This window comes from Embiotoca jacksoni, unplaced genomic scaffold (genome assembly GCF_022577435.1).
Source record: "Embiotoca jacksoni isolate LCO1_2020_lvr unplaced genomic scaffold, fEmbJac1.0.p SCAF_4, whole genome shotgun sequence".
Lineage (NCBI taxonomy): Eukaryota > Metazoa > Chordata > Actinopteri > Embiotocidae > Embiotoca > Embiotoca jacksoni.
In genome coordinates, this window is record NW_027185392.1 from 11693939 (window position 1) to 11708726 (window position 14788).

Sequence of the window (14788 nt, forward strand, 5' to 3'; positions counted from 1 at the left end):
TTTTTGCCTTTTTATGCCTCTACAACTACAATAGTCACAGCTGTTTTCAGGTTGTCCATCCGTCTGTCCAGTTCTCGTTAATATGATATATGGAGAATGCTTTGAGGGAATTTCCTCAAACTTGGCGCAAACTTTCACTTGGTCCCAAGGATGAATTGAGTCCTGTTCACACGAACACGCCACTCGGCAACCAGTCGGGGTGGTTAAGTGAGATAAAGTTAGCATTTTTTTCTAAATGTAGTTGTAGCGGCAGTAGAGTTTTGGCACATATGGTGATCAATACTGATTAACTCAAGGCTGCTCCATTAGTTTCAAAATGAACCCGAGGTGCATTGATCTGGAAATGGTTCCTTAAGAACCAGGCTAATGAACGTTCACTTGGACTTAAGGAGGAACTGATTAGATCTTGGTGAAAGGTCAAGGTCACTAACTTCACATTTATTTGCTGTTGCGATATTTCAGAAAATACTTCAGGGAATTACTTTAAATTTGGCACAAACACTGACTTGTACTCAAAGGAAATCTAATTTGATTTTTGAGGTCATTGTGAACACAACGCCATAACTCAGGAGTAGAAGGGGAGCTTGGGACCATGTCTCACATTTGGCTGAATATTGAATTGGTGATGCTAATAAAAACTGAAATCCCCTGATATTTCCTCTATTGCCACCATGAGGTTCATGTTGTTGAATTGCTATGAAATTTGGCACAGACATTCATGTCCTTGACAGGCTGGAGGGTGAAATCTTTACAGTACTTTTCATTTTGCTAAATCATCAAGCCAAAGGTCCAAAGGTACATGACCAAATATGGGCAAAAACGCAACTAGAAAATTAACTAAGCTGAGGCACATGGTCAATGTGAGCATGTTATCATGCTGACATAATAGTTAAAAATATTGCTGTGCCTTCATAACGACTCACAGAGCCACTTGATTGATTGTAAACTCTTGGTAAGCCGTGAAAGGAGGCTCTTGCCTTCTGGATATTCTGAGCGGAGAATACCACTATCTGGAATCAGATCCTTTCAAGACAGAAAACTCTTAATATAAACTCTTCTTTGAACTTTTATATATTACAACAGACTTTGAGATACGTTTTTCTTTCTACCCCATGCTGTATAGGCTTAGCATGCATTTTAGCAGAAAAAGTTCAAGGAAACCCATGGGCCTCATTTGAACTGATATTTTGTGGTGGTCTATGCAGACAAAATGTACTTTATTGACGTAAATGTAACCCACACTTAGTAATCCAGGTGAGGCAATAAATCTTGACTTTTCCGGTGTCACAACTGTGACATAAGAGCCCCTACTGGCATCCAAACACAACAACTGGGCCTTAATGTAGATTATTTGGAAACCACGGAGAGCAGCTGGGGGCAAACCAGTGTCTGCCAGTCTCGCTGCATCCATGGCAACCAAGTAAACAGAGCTGCAAACTGTCAGGTTAAACTTAAGCCTTGCCGGGTGATGTTTCAGTGTCACCAGAAAGATAATCTTGCACGCTGGCAGATGCCAAATGTGTACTTCTGTTGGCATAAATCTATTCGATTGCCTTTCACACGTTTTTTTTTTAGGTTTTTAGTGGTGAAATTTAATCAGACCTGGACCTGCAGGCACCCACAATAATTAGGTCAGGCAGACAGAAGGGAATAAGATTTGTTCAGAAACTATCTATCAAATACTCAAAATCAAATCAAAGACATGCTGTGTATGCACAGAGTGAATGACTGGACACACTTTAGTGAAGAGCATTTCAACAATACTGCATGTTGTTTATTTTCTAGTGGTAAATAGATTAAGAATTACTATTAAATTTTTTTTGCTATATCACATTCTAGTACAATGGGATTTGAAAATGGTTTGTATTTTGAAACTATAATGGCCTTCTATATGATACGTTATATAAATCATTTATTTTTGGGGTTATTTGGGGTTTCCAGAACTCAGATTCGCAATTGAGTTCACCAGTTATTGATAGTTTGACCAGTCAAATGGATGTCACAAATATTTTGGCATCCTAAGCCTTTTTAATGGCTTGAAGCATTAATAAATCTGAAATTAAACATTTATATAGCTGCTGATTAAGAATCCCTTGTAAATAGTGCCTAATTAGAAAGTACATTTTATTTTTTTATCCTGCTCCAGGAGCTGGCTAAAAGAACATAATATCTATATATTTATTCATAATGTGCCATGATGATTGCTCTAACAAACAAATACTGTGGTTTGATTACATATTTACTATTTCATTTCCTTAATAAAAGACCCACATTTTTTGAGGACAGCAGCAAAACATATTTCATTAATACAGATTGAGACATTAAACAGATTCAAATGGACAGAAACATGTTCAGTAGCTTGTATTTCGAATTTATTGCAAACATATGTAGGCTTGTCAGTCTACATTACACTCATTCATCATATTCCACACTTTCAAGCTTGTAAGTGCAAACACAGCACCCACTTCTTCTTTCAAGGTATCTCACCGCTGTCATCCCGACCTCTGCCTTTTACTGGGGCATCCACGCAACACAGTTGACATCGAACAGACTGTACACAGTACCACCATATGACTTTATAGCCATTAGGACATGTCATTCAATCGTGTTCCCCTTCTCTTTAAACATTCACATACTTTATATGCACTCTGTATGCACCTTTCTCAAACCATCTCACCCTCACTTCCCCTCATCTCTCTTATTTTATACAAAATCAAGCACTGATGCAGTCACTCTCCCTCATTTAACCTCAAAATCAGCTATTTTTCTTGAAGGATACCTTGAAGAATGTTTTAAAAGAAATTATATGATCTATGTTAGAGTGCAACTTTGGGCAGAATTCAACAGAAACAATTAAAAAGGATTTAATTTTAAAATGAACAAGTCCACATAGTACCACTATCACCATGTGTTTACAGCCATTCCCTGCTGTCATTGTTGGTGACACAATAGAGACAATCCAAGTGCATTAAGTACATCATTATTCACAGATAAAAGGTCATAGAGGATGCTAATAAAATGCATGTGTTTTTTTCAATAATAAGATTTATGTTAATATCTACATTAGAATAGCTGGTTTACTGGAGCTTACAAATTATAACATTTCTTATGTATTTTGATTTCACGGCTTGAAAATGATATATATGAGCTCAAATAAATCATAAAAAATAGAGAAATATGTGTTAATTACTTTGGACAATTTGCTTTTCAAACTCTATGGCAAGAGGCAGCATCTCTCAATTTGGACTTTTTCATACTATCAGAAGTTGCTTTGGTATTTATTTATTTATTTGTTGACAAACCTTTGGCTTTTTTTATTTCTTAAAAATGATTTCCATACAACAGATTGTATACATTTTGAATAAATCAATATTTAATAGTATAACATTTTATTAGCACTGCTAACTTACTCTGGGGTTAATTAGTTTTGAATAACAATAAAAATGCTACTTATAAGAAAGTGTTATTAATTTAAAATTAAAATTTTAAGTCACAGTGCATCTTCAAATGCATTAAATGTTGGAACATCAAATTGCTCTAAAAAGCAAATCATGATCAAAGTCAACAACAAATCTTCCAAATCACTGCATGAATTCACATCACTTAAAATGAAATCAGCTCATTGGGCAATTTATATAAAGTGTGTTGTCCCAGAGATAAAACAATATGTATTTTACATGAAGGTACAAAGACTGACCAGCAGCTCCAAATACCATTAATTTGTGTTGAATTTTGAAACATGCTTTAATAGCAATCTACAGTTTGGAGTATTCCTACATGGATGCTGGTATAACTCAAGTCAAGCACAATGACACATGAAGCCCTGCTGCATATTCAAATGGAAACAGGACGGAAACAAGAAAATAACCTCAGAACTTCACTGTAAAGAAGACATGAAAACGATCTTTAATTCTAGTCTGGATGTCACTAATTTGTTCTCATTTGAATGAAAACTAGTTTACACTAATGCGAGAAACTGACATTGCTGTGTGTGAAGTGTAAAGATGAAGCGACTGCATGTACAGTCTGTACGCTCCTGTCTTCAGTGAAGTAACATAACTCCTCGTTGTACTCACAGAATGTTCAAATGCCATACATAACTCACAGCCACACACACATTCAGACGCACACGCATCAACTCCCATCTCATTACACAAAAGTGTAAACTGAACCCACACAAATAGAGGAAGTTATCCTCTAAATGTCTGAGCTGGCTCTGACTCATTAGGCTCAACACACTACGTAGTGACCTAAGTAAAACCGTTGAACCAGAGTCCCAGCTCTGTTTCATCTGAGCAACACACATAGTGTGTTTCTCCTGTCACTGTAACATACCAGGAGCGTGCTATTAAAATATAAACATACATCACTTCATACAGCATACTAGTTGTATAGGTATTAGCAGCATTTTGGGAGTCATGACACAGAAGTTACACAAACTTTGTCTGCTAAAACAAACATGGAAATGTTACTGCAAATGTTGAACACTGTTTCTGGAGAGTAGTAATACGATACATAGCAATGTCAGGTACATATTATTTTACTAGTATTCAATTAGGGCATTTTAAAAAATATTATAATTTCAAATGTAATAATCTTAATTCCTCTTCTGACTGAACTGTGATAGAAAAAAATTCAACATTATGCGTTAATCTGTGGAGATTTTTTTAAAATTCCATGCAGACAAATGGTCCCTGAACATCGGATGTATTTCCTGTAAATTTATACCTTATTGTGAAATTTAAATCAAGACTATGTAACTTTTGCTGAACAGCGACTCCTGTGGCCCCAAGCACCAATGACAGGACTTTTCGCACATTGAAGTTCCCTTTATTTTACGTAAGATAGTTGGAGTCACTTGCTTTAAAGACAATATCAACATTATCCACCAGTCCATCACATCGTTTCTTAAACCTAACCACATTCTTTTCCTAAATTTACAAAGGGGTTTTGGTGAATAAACCTAACGCACCTTGTGCTCATGTCTGAGACACCAGCGGGTCTCGTTGGACAGACTCGTGTGGACACAGGCCAATAAAAAAGAGCAAGCCAAGAAGAATATGGACATCTCACAATTTTAGAGGTGTTATTGTGAAATGGTGGACCAACATAGCTATTACACATTTTGATGCGAGACTGGTTTAGGTCCCGGTAGGGTATTCTGGGTCTACCCCGTGGTGTCCTTTCAGTTGGGTCTGTCTCGAAAAACTCAGAGAAATCAGATGTCCGAACTATCTCAGCTGACTTCTCAACATGAAAAGCAGCAGTTCTTTTCCAAGCTCTTTCCAAACCGCTTTTCTTACCACCCGAAAACTCATTTTGGCTAATTCCAGATATTATCTTATTCTTTCAGTCATCAACCAAAGCGAATGACTGACGGTGAGGGTTGAAAATAAGATTGAAGTCACAGCTCGATGAAGACAGGAGAACCACTTTATCCACAAAAAGCTCAAATGCAGTGCTCAGAGAACCACACACCTGCATACACCTCGGCTATGGCTAGAAATTCTGTTTGTGAAAATCACTGAATTGGTGGCAAAGCAAAACCCTTGCTGAGCCTGATGTCCACTGAGAAAATGTTTGACTTCTTGTTGAGGATGTGGATCCTGCTCTCTGGTTCCCTAATGAATGAATGGCTCATAATAATGGCCCCAAGGCCCCACAGCACCCAAATATCCGTCATAAGCTTTTTCCAAGTCCACAAAACCTTGAGCCTGGATGGACAATGTCATGATCCCTCCAGGATTTCTGCAAAATTAAACAGCTGGTCCACTGTTCCACCAGCTGGGTGGATCAGAGAATAAAGCCTCCTTTCCATCAACAAGACAAAAGCTTTCCCAAGCAGGCTGAGAAAAAGTCTGCTTTCCAGAGGGTACAGGAGAAATTCTTCTGAATTGCAAAGGATTTGTTTTATTGCAGTGCTGCATTTGGCCTCTGGGATAAACAGTCTTCAAGGCTGAGTCACTGTGATGTTTCGAGCTCCCTAGACACATCAATACTGAGAATGAGAGCAATGGGACCACACCCTGGAGACAACAAACGTGTCCTCGTCTACTGTTGAAATCTGTGATATCCAAAACACAATATTAATAGTTCCATATGTGGTGTCATAATGTCAGCAACAAGACTTTTGTATTGATGGTCATACTGGACAGATGCTCTAGAAACAAACCTTCTCAGTATACTGACTTAAAGTAAAATGTATTTCTTATAAACTCAACCTTCTATTTTTAAAAGCACAATTGTAATTTTGTTTTCAAAAGTTACATAGTCTTGCTTTAACTGCATTAAAGTCATATTGTCAAAATAGTGGCTTGGCCAATAGTGAATGAAACTGAACTGTACCAGAAGACCTGTCTTGTTTCCTTTTGAATAGACGTGCTGCAGGGCGCAAACAGCATTTAGACAGAGATCAGAGCTCTAGACAGCAGCTGAATGGAAATAATTTAAAAGCAGATTCATATCAGGACATCAGCCAGAGAGTGTGGCTGAATATGTTAACTCTACAAAGTGCTGCAATGCATACAGTAATGTCTGCTGCAAGGACAAACAACACAACAGAGTGGGGGCAGGGGATGGTGGTGGAAGTTGTCCTGGGAGCAGATCAGAGGTGTAGTGAAGGGGTGAAAACTGCACCTACAGTGAGCGAAGGCAGGTTCTTCAGCAGGGATATCTAGGGGTGACAAAGAAGATAACACATGGGTGTTAAACTCAGAAGGAGGCAATGAACACAAGGTGAGATTTTAGAGAAATGTCACTCCGTTTTTGTCTAGTTTATGATAGAACTTGTTGTTATAAGCCACTGAATGCATGGACTTTACAGTCTGCAGGGATCCTGGTCCTGAACCAGCTGACTGGATTCAACCAAATCATGACCGGGGGCACGCTACTTCATTTGTTTACATAGAAGTTATGGAGGTTGGCATTGCACTCCACCTCCTTCTCCCCATTTAGGAATAAGCAGAGGGGAGGGGGCTATAAAAAGTTGACCCCTTCTCAGTCCTGCAGACTCGCTTCCAAGCTGGAGCTGCAGCAGCATCTGATCTCTCTGAGCAGCTGTCCTCTCCCTGCATCAGCACAACAAATACTTTACATTGCCTGACCTTTTCCTCCTGCATCACTATCCCAGCCATGCCCCCCCCCCATGTCCCTACGCCCCAAACACTCCTCCACCGGCTACACGCGCGCGCGCGCGCACACACACACACACACACACACACACACACACACACACACACACAGTGTTCCCTTCACACCACTACTCAACCCCATGCTAGGCCCCTGCCTGCCACGCACCCAGCTGACAAGTATCCCTCATGCTCATGCAGTTGTATTATTGCTCTGACACATTAGCTGAGAATGAACTGGCTAGTTGTAAGTGTGAATATGTTAGTGAATCAGAAAGGGAGAATGAATTTCCTTTACTTTTATGGGGGGCTTCAGCATGTAACAAGAGATATCTGTTTATTTTATTGCATTTATGTCTGTATTTGTGAGAAAGTCATTAATACCTCTGTAGGTTGGATTATTGCAGTGTTGTCCTGTAGATGCTTAAGAAACTTTTGCTGGTTGCAAATTATAAGCTTTTGTCAACAGCGAGAAGCAAACATGGTGAAGCCACTTTTAGTAATTCTTCACACAGGGCCACCCTCTTTGATATGTTTATTTTTTCCAGTGCACTTTGATCTTATTCAGTTCTGTTCTATTTAATATGCCTTTATTTTTAATACAAAGGTATATGTATTTGATTATGGTGCATATTTTAATAATATTTATCAAAGCAGGAACATTTTTATAATCAGTTATAATGAAAAATGGTGGAATTTCACATCAGTGGAGTCATGCCGAGAATGTCCAGTTGAATTTAAAACAATAATAATGTATTTTTTCAGAGCTTGTGCTTGGTGAGACTTTAGCTTCTGACGTAATATAAATTGTAATATGATTAGTTTACCTTTGTTGTGAATAAAAATTAATTATTTGTTTGAAACAAATTATAAAACTCCACTTGTTTTAAAAGAATTCAGAGAAAAATTGCAAAATCTGTAAACATGAATTAAGTTGTGAAAACTATAAACTTTCATTATTGTGTTCAGCATTTGAAGATCTTAGAAACCTGCACATATAAACTGTGTGTGGATAGACATTCGTCGGGATAAGTGGGAAAATACTGTTTTCTTTCACAGAATTTTGCCTAAACTTCAGTGTTATTTTGTTTTCCCGGTGCCCTATATTGTACACAGTCTTTCCAAAAAATAATTTGGGATTTTGGAAAACTTTTAAACTGCATATTCTGATTATCCTTTTACAATAGGAATTTAATCGTTTTAGCTGATCTTTTTCAAGTGAATATATATCTGACTGACCATTAAAAATGAAAGAACTATTATTCCAACTTGTTCAGGTTACATGAGATGTCATTTACAAGGAACGAACACATTAATGAACTATAATGGTATCTGAGGCATTAAAGCATTTATCACTGATTAAGAATAACGTGATGTAAGGTGTCACTAATTGAAATAGTTTTCTATGATACGTACCAACCCTGAGAATAAGCCGTGTAAACAAACTCGTCTCACACCATCAAAATAGTCCGACGATGTGTAATGCAGAGAAAAGCTCTGGGCTGCGACTGAAAATCCAATCTCATAGCAAGTCCAGCTGAGCTCAGAGGAGTCAGGTTACCTGTCATGAAGCTACTGCATGTCTATTAACACTGACATGCCACCGCCAGACTGGCCAAGATGGACTTCTGCACCAGCGACATTTCCCGGACAAAAATGATGCAAAAACTCATGAGTACTTCCACACAGGTCGCCATGACTCTGAATGTGATGCTCGCTGCTGCAAAATGAGGCCACATGTAGAATATGCAACTCTGGATTATTTGTTTCCTTAAAAGCGACTTACAATAGTACTCTCACTGCTGTAACTGAGTAGCCTTCCCATGTATACACTGGTAGACGTCACAATGCCAAGACTTATGAAGAAGTTGTAATGTCGTCCACATTCATGAACTAAAAACAAAAAACAGCATTGCTTCAACTCCATGCATACAAAAATTAAAAAAAAAAATGTAATCCTTAAATTTATCTGAAATTACATATTTGTACTGAATTCAACTACAGAGTGACATCAATACATTTCTCATGTTGTCCAACCAACACTAGAAAATATCCTGAAAATATTCTGTTTACTATCAGACACAACAAAGAAAACCTGTAAATCCTCCCATTTGAGAAACTTGAAAGAGAGAAAGTTTGACATATCTGATTGTAAAATGATTTAAATGAGATTGGTCTGACCTTTAAAGTGTATGATAATAGAATACAGTCCAAATGCTGTTGTCAGGTGTCATGCTTTCATGAACGTATGCAACCAAATTACTTTCTCAATTGAATGAATTAAGCCATTTTTTTACTCAACTTTATTGTTACCTCATTAAGTTTAGCAAGTTTAACATTTCTTGAGAAATACATTCAAAAATAAGCCTACTTTAAATTGAATACCATTTAGATGAATATACACATTACTCTTTCCAACCTTTATGGTTTCTGATTATGTGAACTAAACTGACCTGCAAACTCCCATTACAATGACTTATAAACAACAGTGTTTGTGCAGCTAAATTGGCCATGAACTAGAACATATTTTATCTGCTTCCCTATATTCAAATGGTGAACAACGAATGAATGAGGACCCATTTTCATTCACTCAGATCAGAAAAGAAGAGGAGAAGGATTAAAGAGGACAGTACTTCCTCCGGTAAAGAAGAGGAGGGTATCCTTACACAGAAACTGCCACTAAATGAACTCGTGAAGCGAACTTACATGTTAAACGAGAGGTCGTCTTGGTCACCGATGCTCCACTACAAAACTCATTGTTGTTCCGTCAAAGGAGGGAGGAGCGATGATTCTTGGACCTTGTTGCGTCGTGATGCTGATAACTGGCTTTCTGTCAGAGCTGGCTGCACTTCCTCTGGTGGTCACATGTCCCAAACTCACAGGTAGCTGCAGTGACCCCTGCGCAGCTTCTCCTGTTGCACTGTAATACGCACTCTCTGCACCTGACGTGTTACTTTCCAGCCGAGGACTCCTGGCCTTTTTGACAATTTCTCCACCTGCATCCTCAGAGTGACAGGGGGACTGTGGCAAAACTGCCTGGGCTGCTAAAGTGGGTGAGGGGATGAAGCCTGGGTAGATCATGTAGGTGGGGGCGAACGCTCCTGGGCTGAGTGCCAGGGGGGACAAAGACACAGGCACGGTGGTGACGGGGGTGATGGGTGCCACAGGCGAGTGAGGCATGGGTACATCCACATACTGGCCCGTCTCAGGGTCAAACAGTCTCTTGGTGGTGGCCTGGATGGGGGTGTCCACCAAGTAATAATGTCCGGTTGTGGGGTCCAAAAGCATCTTGCGCTGGGTTTGCGGAACTGTCTCTCCAGTGGACGGTGTGGGTGACGCAGTTGGTACAGAGGGAGAGAAACACAACACCTGCTGTTGTTTTTGAAGCCCGGTTGCCGAGTGATGGTAGATGGTTGCGGCTGGATACTCCATGATTAACGGGGACCTTTTCTGCTCGGTTCCCTTACTGTCACCTGCGTTGGCTTTACTAATGTTTGAACTGCCCTCCTGCAAAACAGGCTCTCGATTCACCACTTTGATTTCATTCGTGTACCCCAACCCTGGTATGGTTAAATAGTTCTCAGAGTCTGAGCTACCCTGTGTGACAGTGGGATTAGTGGGACTGACTTTGACCTTTCCCTGCTCCACCTGGCCATGTTTCCCCGGCTCTATTTTCACCGACAGTGGAGCTGCCGGCGTCTTTGAGCTTTTCACAGTCAATGATGTCTGCGGCGCCGAGCTCTGTGGGTTACGATTTGAATTAACGCTGACACAGGTCTTATTGCCAAAATGAAGGATGCTTTTGTTAGTAAATGTTTTACTTTGCTGTGATTGTGTTTTGAAGGTGTCGTTGTTACATGGAACATGTATGATATTCAAAGCTCTCTTATCTGCTGGTGGTTTCCCTGTTTCTGTGGTGTTTACTAAAGACTGAGAAATCCTGTCAGTGCTCGTTGAATCCGGCTCCTCTGCTCCCTGCTCCTCACGGGCTATAAGTGACAACACGTGGCTGTCTGTGACAGGGTGTGAAGCTTGAGTTTTACGCTTCCATTCGTTTCTATCAAAAACATAAAGTTGCTCCATTGTTTTGACTGCAGCTTTTAGTTTCTCCAGTGCATCCTGTTTTGGTAACGTAGGCTCATTTCTCCTGTCAGCGGCCTCACCTGTGATCTTATCCTGCCTCTGTTTTGCTGGTTTGGTTTCAGGATTTAGTTGAATCTCTGATTGTTCAGGATATCCCTGCTTGGTTATGACAAGTGGCACCCTGTTATTTGTGCAATGTGAGGGTGTATTTTCACTTTGGGTTGTTTCAGATTTGGTGCCTGCCTCAGCTTGTTTCTGTGATTTTACATTTGTTTTAACAGAGTTGCATTTAATCACAATAGGAGATGGCAATAATTGTTGAACTGGCTCCATTTTGACCTTTTCCTCCAGTTTATCAGCTGCTGTGGAACATTTACTATTACTGTTATCCAGAGAAACAAAACGATATGAGCTTTTGACCAATTTACGCACATCCCTGACATGATATATCGGTGTTTGAAACTTGCATTTGGTGTCTCTTATGTCTCTAACGGTGAAGTTTGGAACCTTATCTGCTGTAGACAAAACGTGGCATTTTGTATCATCTGCTGCCCTGAATGTGTTGACATTGTAACTTATTTTTGGGGTTAACAGGTTGGCGATATTCAGTGTACAGCCCTTATTTTCTTTCACACTTCTCAGGCATATCTTTATCTCAGGTGGTTTGCCTCCCCTCTTGTTGTCGTCTTTGCCTGTTTTTAACTCGCATGTCTGTGAGCCAGCAGCTGCAACTGTGACAGGAGTGGGTCTGGTTAAATCTTCCTTTGGAAGTAGCTGGCAGCTTGGAACAAATATAAGTTTTGTTAGCATGCTGCTGGTGTCTAATCCTTCTTTTGCTGTTGTCTGTGTGTCACTCACAGATGTAGGTTCAGCCTCTTTTGTAGGTTCTGGCTCATCTTCTTTTAGTGAATTAAATGCACTACTTTGACTGTGGATGAGTGCCGCTTTTTGAGGCTCATCTTGTCCCTTTTCTGAATCGTCTGGTGCTCTGTTGCCTTTCGTCTCCTCTGCAGGGCCACAGGAACTGTCGCCCTCCAAGCGTTGATCATCAGCAGAATTAACAGTGAAGGCTGAGCCTGATTCTGACGTTTGCCTTTGCAAGCCTCTTCCTTGACTCCTCTCTTTCATCCTGTCTTGATCTTTCAACTGAAAACAGGGGGAGGCTGCTGGGTATGTATCACAGATCTCCCCCCTCTCCATTTTGCGCTCCTGTTCAAACTGCATCTTTTTTGAAATCACATTTTTCAAAAGACTTGATGCAAAAATTGCCCTCTTGTGTGTGTCTTCCATGCCATCTGTATGATTATATTGCATCTCACACCCTGACCTGGCCAGCACCGTCCCGGTAACCTCATTGGATCGTGCCTTCTTGGAGCATTTAGGAACCTTTCTTCCTTCGTGTGATTCAACATTACAACGGAAATTCAAAGTGACTTCTCGCTTCGCCGGCTGAACAGGATCCTTCAGTTGGATGTTTTTACTAGAAGATGTTGCTTGCTGCGAAGTTGTTTTCTTGTTTAGGGCATACATTTTGGTCTGTGGAGCTTTAAGGCCGGTAATAGACTTACCATGCCTCTTACTGTCCACAGTCTTATTCATTTCCAGTGTTGCGCTGGAAGTCTTGTGCGCAATAACGCTGCGTTCTCTTCCCCGCGATATGTTTCCATAATTCCAGTCCACATAAGCCGACCATTTATTTAGCCCATATTCCGACACGGATGATTCACTGGAGGTGCTAAGATTAATGGCATCGAAGTATGGACATGCCAAGCTCCGAAAAGACTTGGCGGTTAAATTACGCACCTCTTTATCAGCGTCGTCCAGTTCACTGATGGAGCTGGACGCTCCGCTGGAATACTCATTAATATCTTTCCGTCTTAGTTTGGTTGCAAGGTGCTGACGGCCCGGAGCAGGGATGAAATATTGGGCTCTATCGCACAGGGGCCCCGCTCTGGCGCCAGAGCTCACAAAGGAGAAATGGCTCCTGTCTCCAAAGTGTTTTGTGTAGCCACAGGTGCTGTCAAAGACACCGACAGGGTCGTTCACTGCCCTGGATGATGTTTTTATTGATAAGTGGATTTTTCCTGTATTAGGGTCTCCGCTGTGGTTCTTGCACACACTTTCATCTGAGCTGGCACATTTGTCCGAGTCACAAAGATCACTCTCCTCCTGCTCAGTGCTGACAACTGCTCCACCAAGATTAGACTGCACTTTCGCCTGGCTCCTGCCTTCCAGTATCAAAGTCCCCTCCTGGGTGTCATCGCTTTCAAAAGAGGCGTAATCCACAAAGGAGTAGACCAGGTTGTTGTCTTCAAAATCCCAACACGTCCCACGCCCCAGGTCGTAATCTACGTCGTGGTCGAGCTCGGTCAACTGGATTTCGTGCGTTGTGATATAGTGGGACTCGTCCTCCACGGTGTCGGAGCCGCAGTGGTCGGACAGCACCGCGCTGGCGCCGTCGTCAGACTCCGTCTTGCTGTTCAGATACATGTCCGTGTAGTGGAGCTCGTCGCTCTCACTGCACCCATGTTCGCTGCAGTCACTCTGGTCGAGCTCGGCCTGGCGCTCCTTCTCATTCTCCGAGTCCTGATCAATGTTGGGAAGTTTGGTCAAAATTTCCGATAGGGGCTCAACCGATATAGGCGGGGGGAAGGTGTCCAGCGTGTCCTGTGGCTGATCCTCAATAAACTCATCTGAAATGATTTCACTCTCCCTGTCATGCTCCACCTGCTTTTTACTGTCGCATTTGATTACAGACAGCTGGTTTCCCTCCCCAGTAAAAGTCACTTTCACCGTTTTTGGGCCGTCAGGTTTCATGTCCAGATCCACATAGTTGGACTCGCCTCTGTTCGCCTCAGTAGCGTGGTCCTTTCCGTCCTTATGCTTGTCATCTGTGAGCAGCTTCCTGTGAAGTCCGGTGTCATCTCGGTAAGTGAGAGTTTTCTCTGCTGCTTCCATTTAGTCCGGTCTTACCGTCAGGTGGTCCTCGTTTACGATGTTGTCCTTACACAGGGCGGAAAACTCTGCAGGCTAAAGGGACGGAGGACGGAGAGCGAGGAGGGTGAGAGAGGGAGGGAGTGAGGGAGGGAGAGGGAGATGGGGGAGTCCCGAGGAAGATCCCATGATGGTCCCTCTGATGTGACTCTCAGGCTTCAGCAGCTATTTTATTTTACAACCAGGCTTTGTGTAACTTTGGACAATGTAGTCTTCTGAAACCAACATTCAAAAAGTTAGTTTTCAGCACCTTTTCTGGAAGAACAGCTCCCCTGAATGAAAGTGCTTTTTCTTTGTGACTGGTGCTACAATATAGATTTATTTTCTACTTTATTCTTAACTGGTGTTTCTGATTTATGCGTCTTGAGTGTTGCTATACTCCTCATGATATTTAACGTTTTTTTGTGTTGTGAAGCTCTTGGTTACTTTGGTTTTCAAAGGTGCTGCATACTATTAATAATTAATTACTTTTAGAAATCTACAAAAAAATAACACATTGTAAATGTTTTTGCAATAAGTACGATTTATTTCTATAGCCCGCACACACACAATTTACACTGCGCTTCTCAGATGCACATGAAATA

The 14788-nt window shown here is 41.0% G+C and overlaps 1 protein-coding gene across 1 annotated transcript; it reads right to left on the reverse strand.

Moving 5' to 3' along the window:
* Positions 1-2355: 2355 nt before the first annotated feature.
* LOC138209439 (uncharacterized protein C4orf54-like) lies at positions 2356-14218 on the reverse strand. Its single transcript, XM_069168027.1, has 2 exons — positions 9834-14218; positions 2356-6673 (listed from the first exon to the last, which is right to left on the reverse strand). Exon 1 carries the CDS (start codon positions 14166-14168, stop codon positions 9858-9860), a length of 4311 nt encoding a protein of 1436 aa, XP_069024128.1. The 5' UTR covers positions 14169-14218; the 3' UTR covers positions 2356-6673; positions 9834-9857.
* Positions 14219-14788: the final 570 nt, after the last annotated feature.

What these genes read in the sequence shown, in the direction of transcription:
- LOC138209439 (XM_069168027.1), bottom strand. Translation starts at nt 14,168, where the DNA reads ATGGAAGCAGCAGAGAAAACTCTCACTTACCGAGATGACACCGGACTT.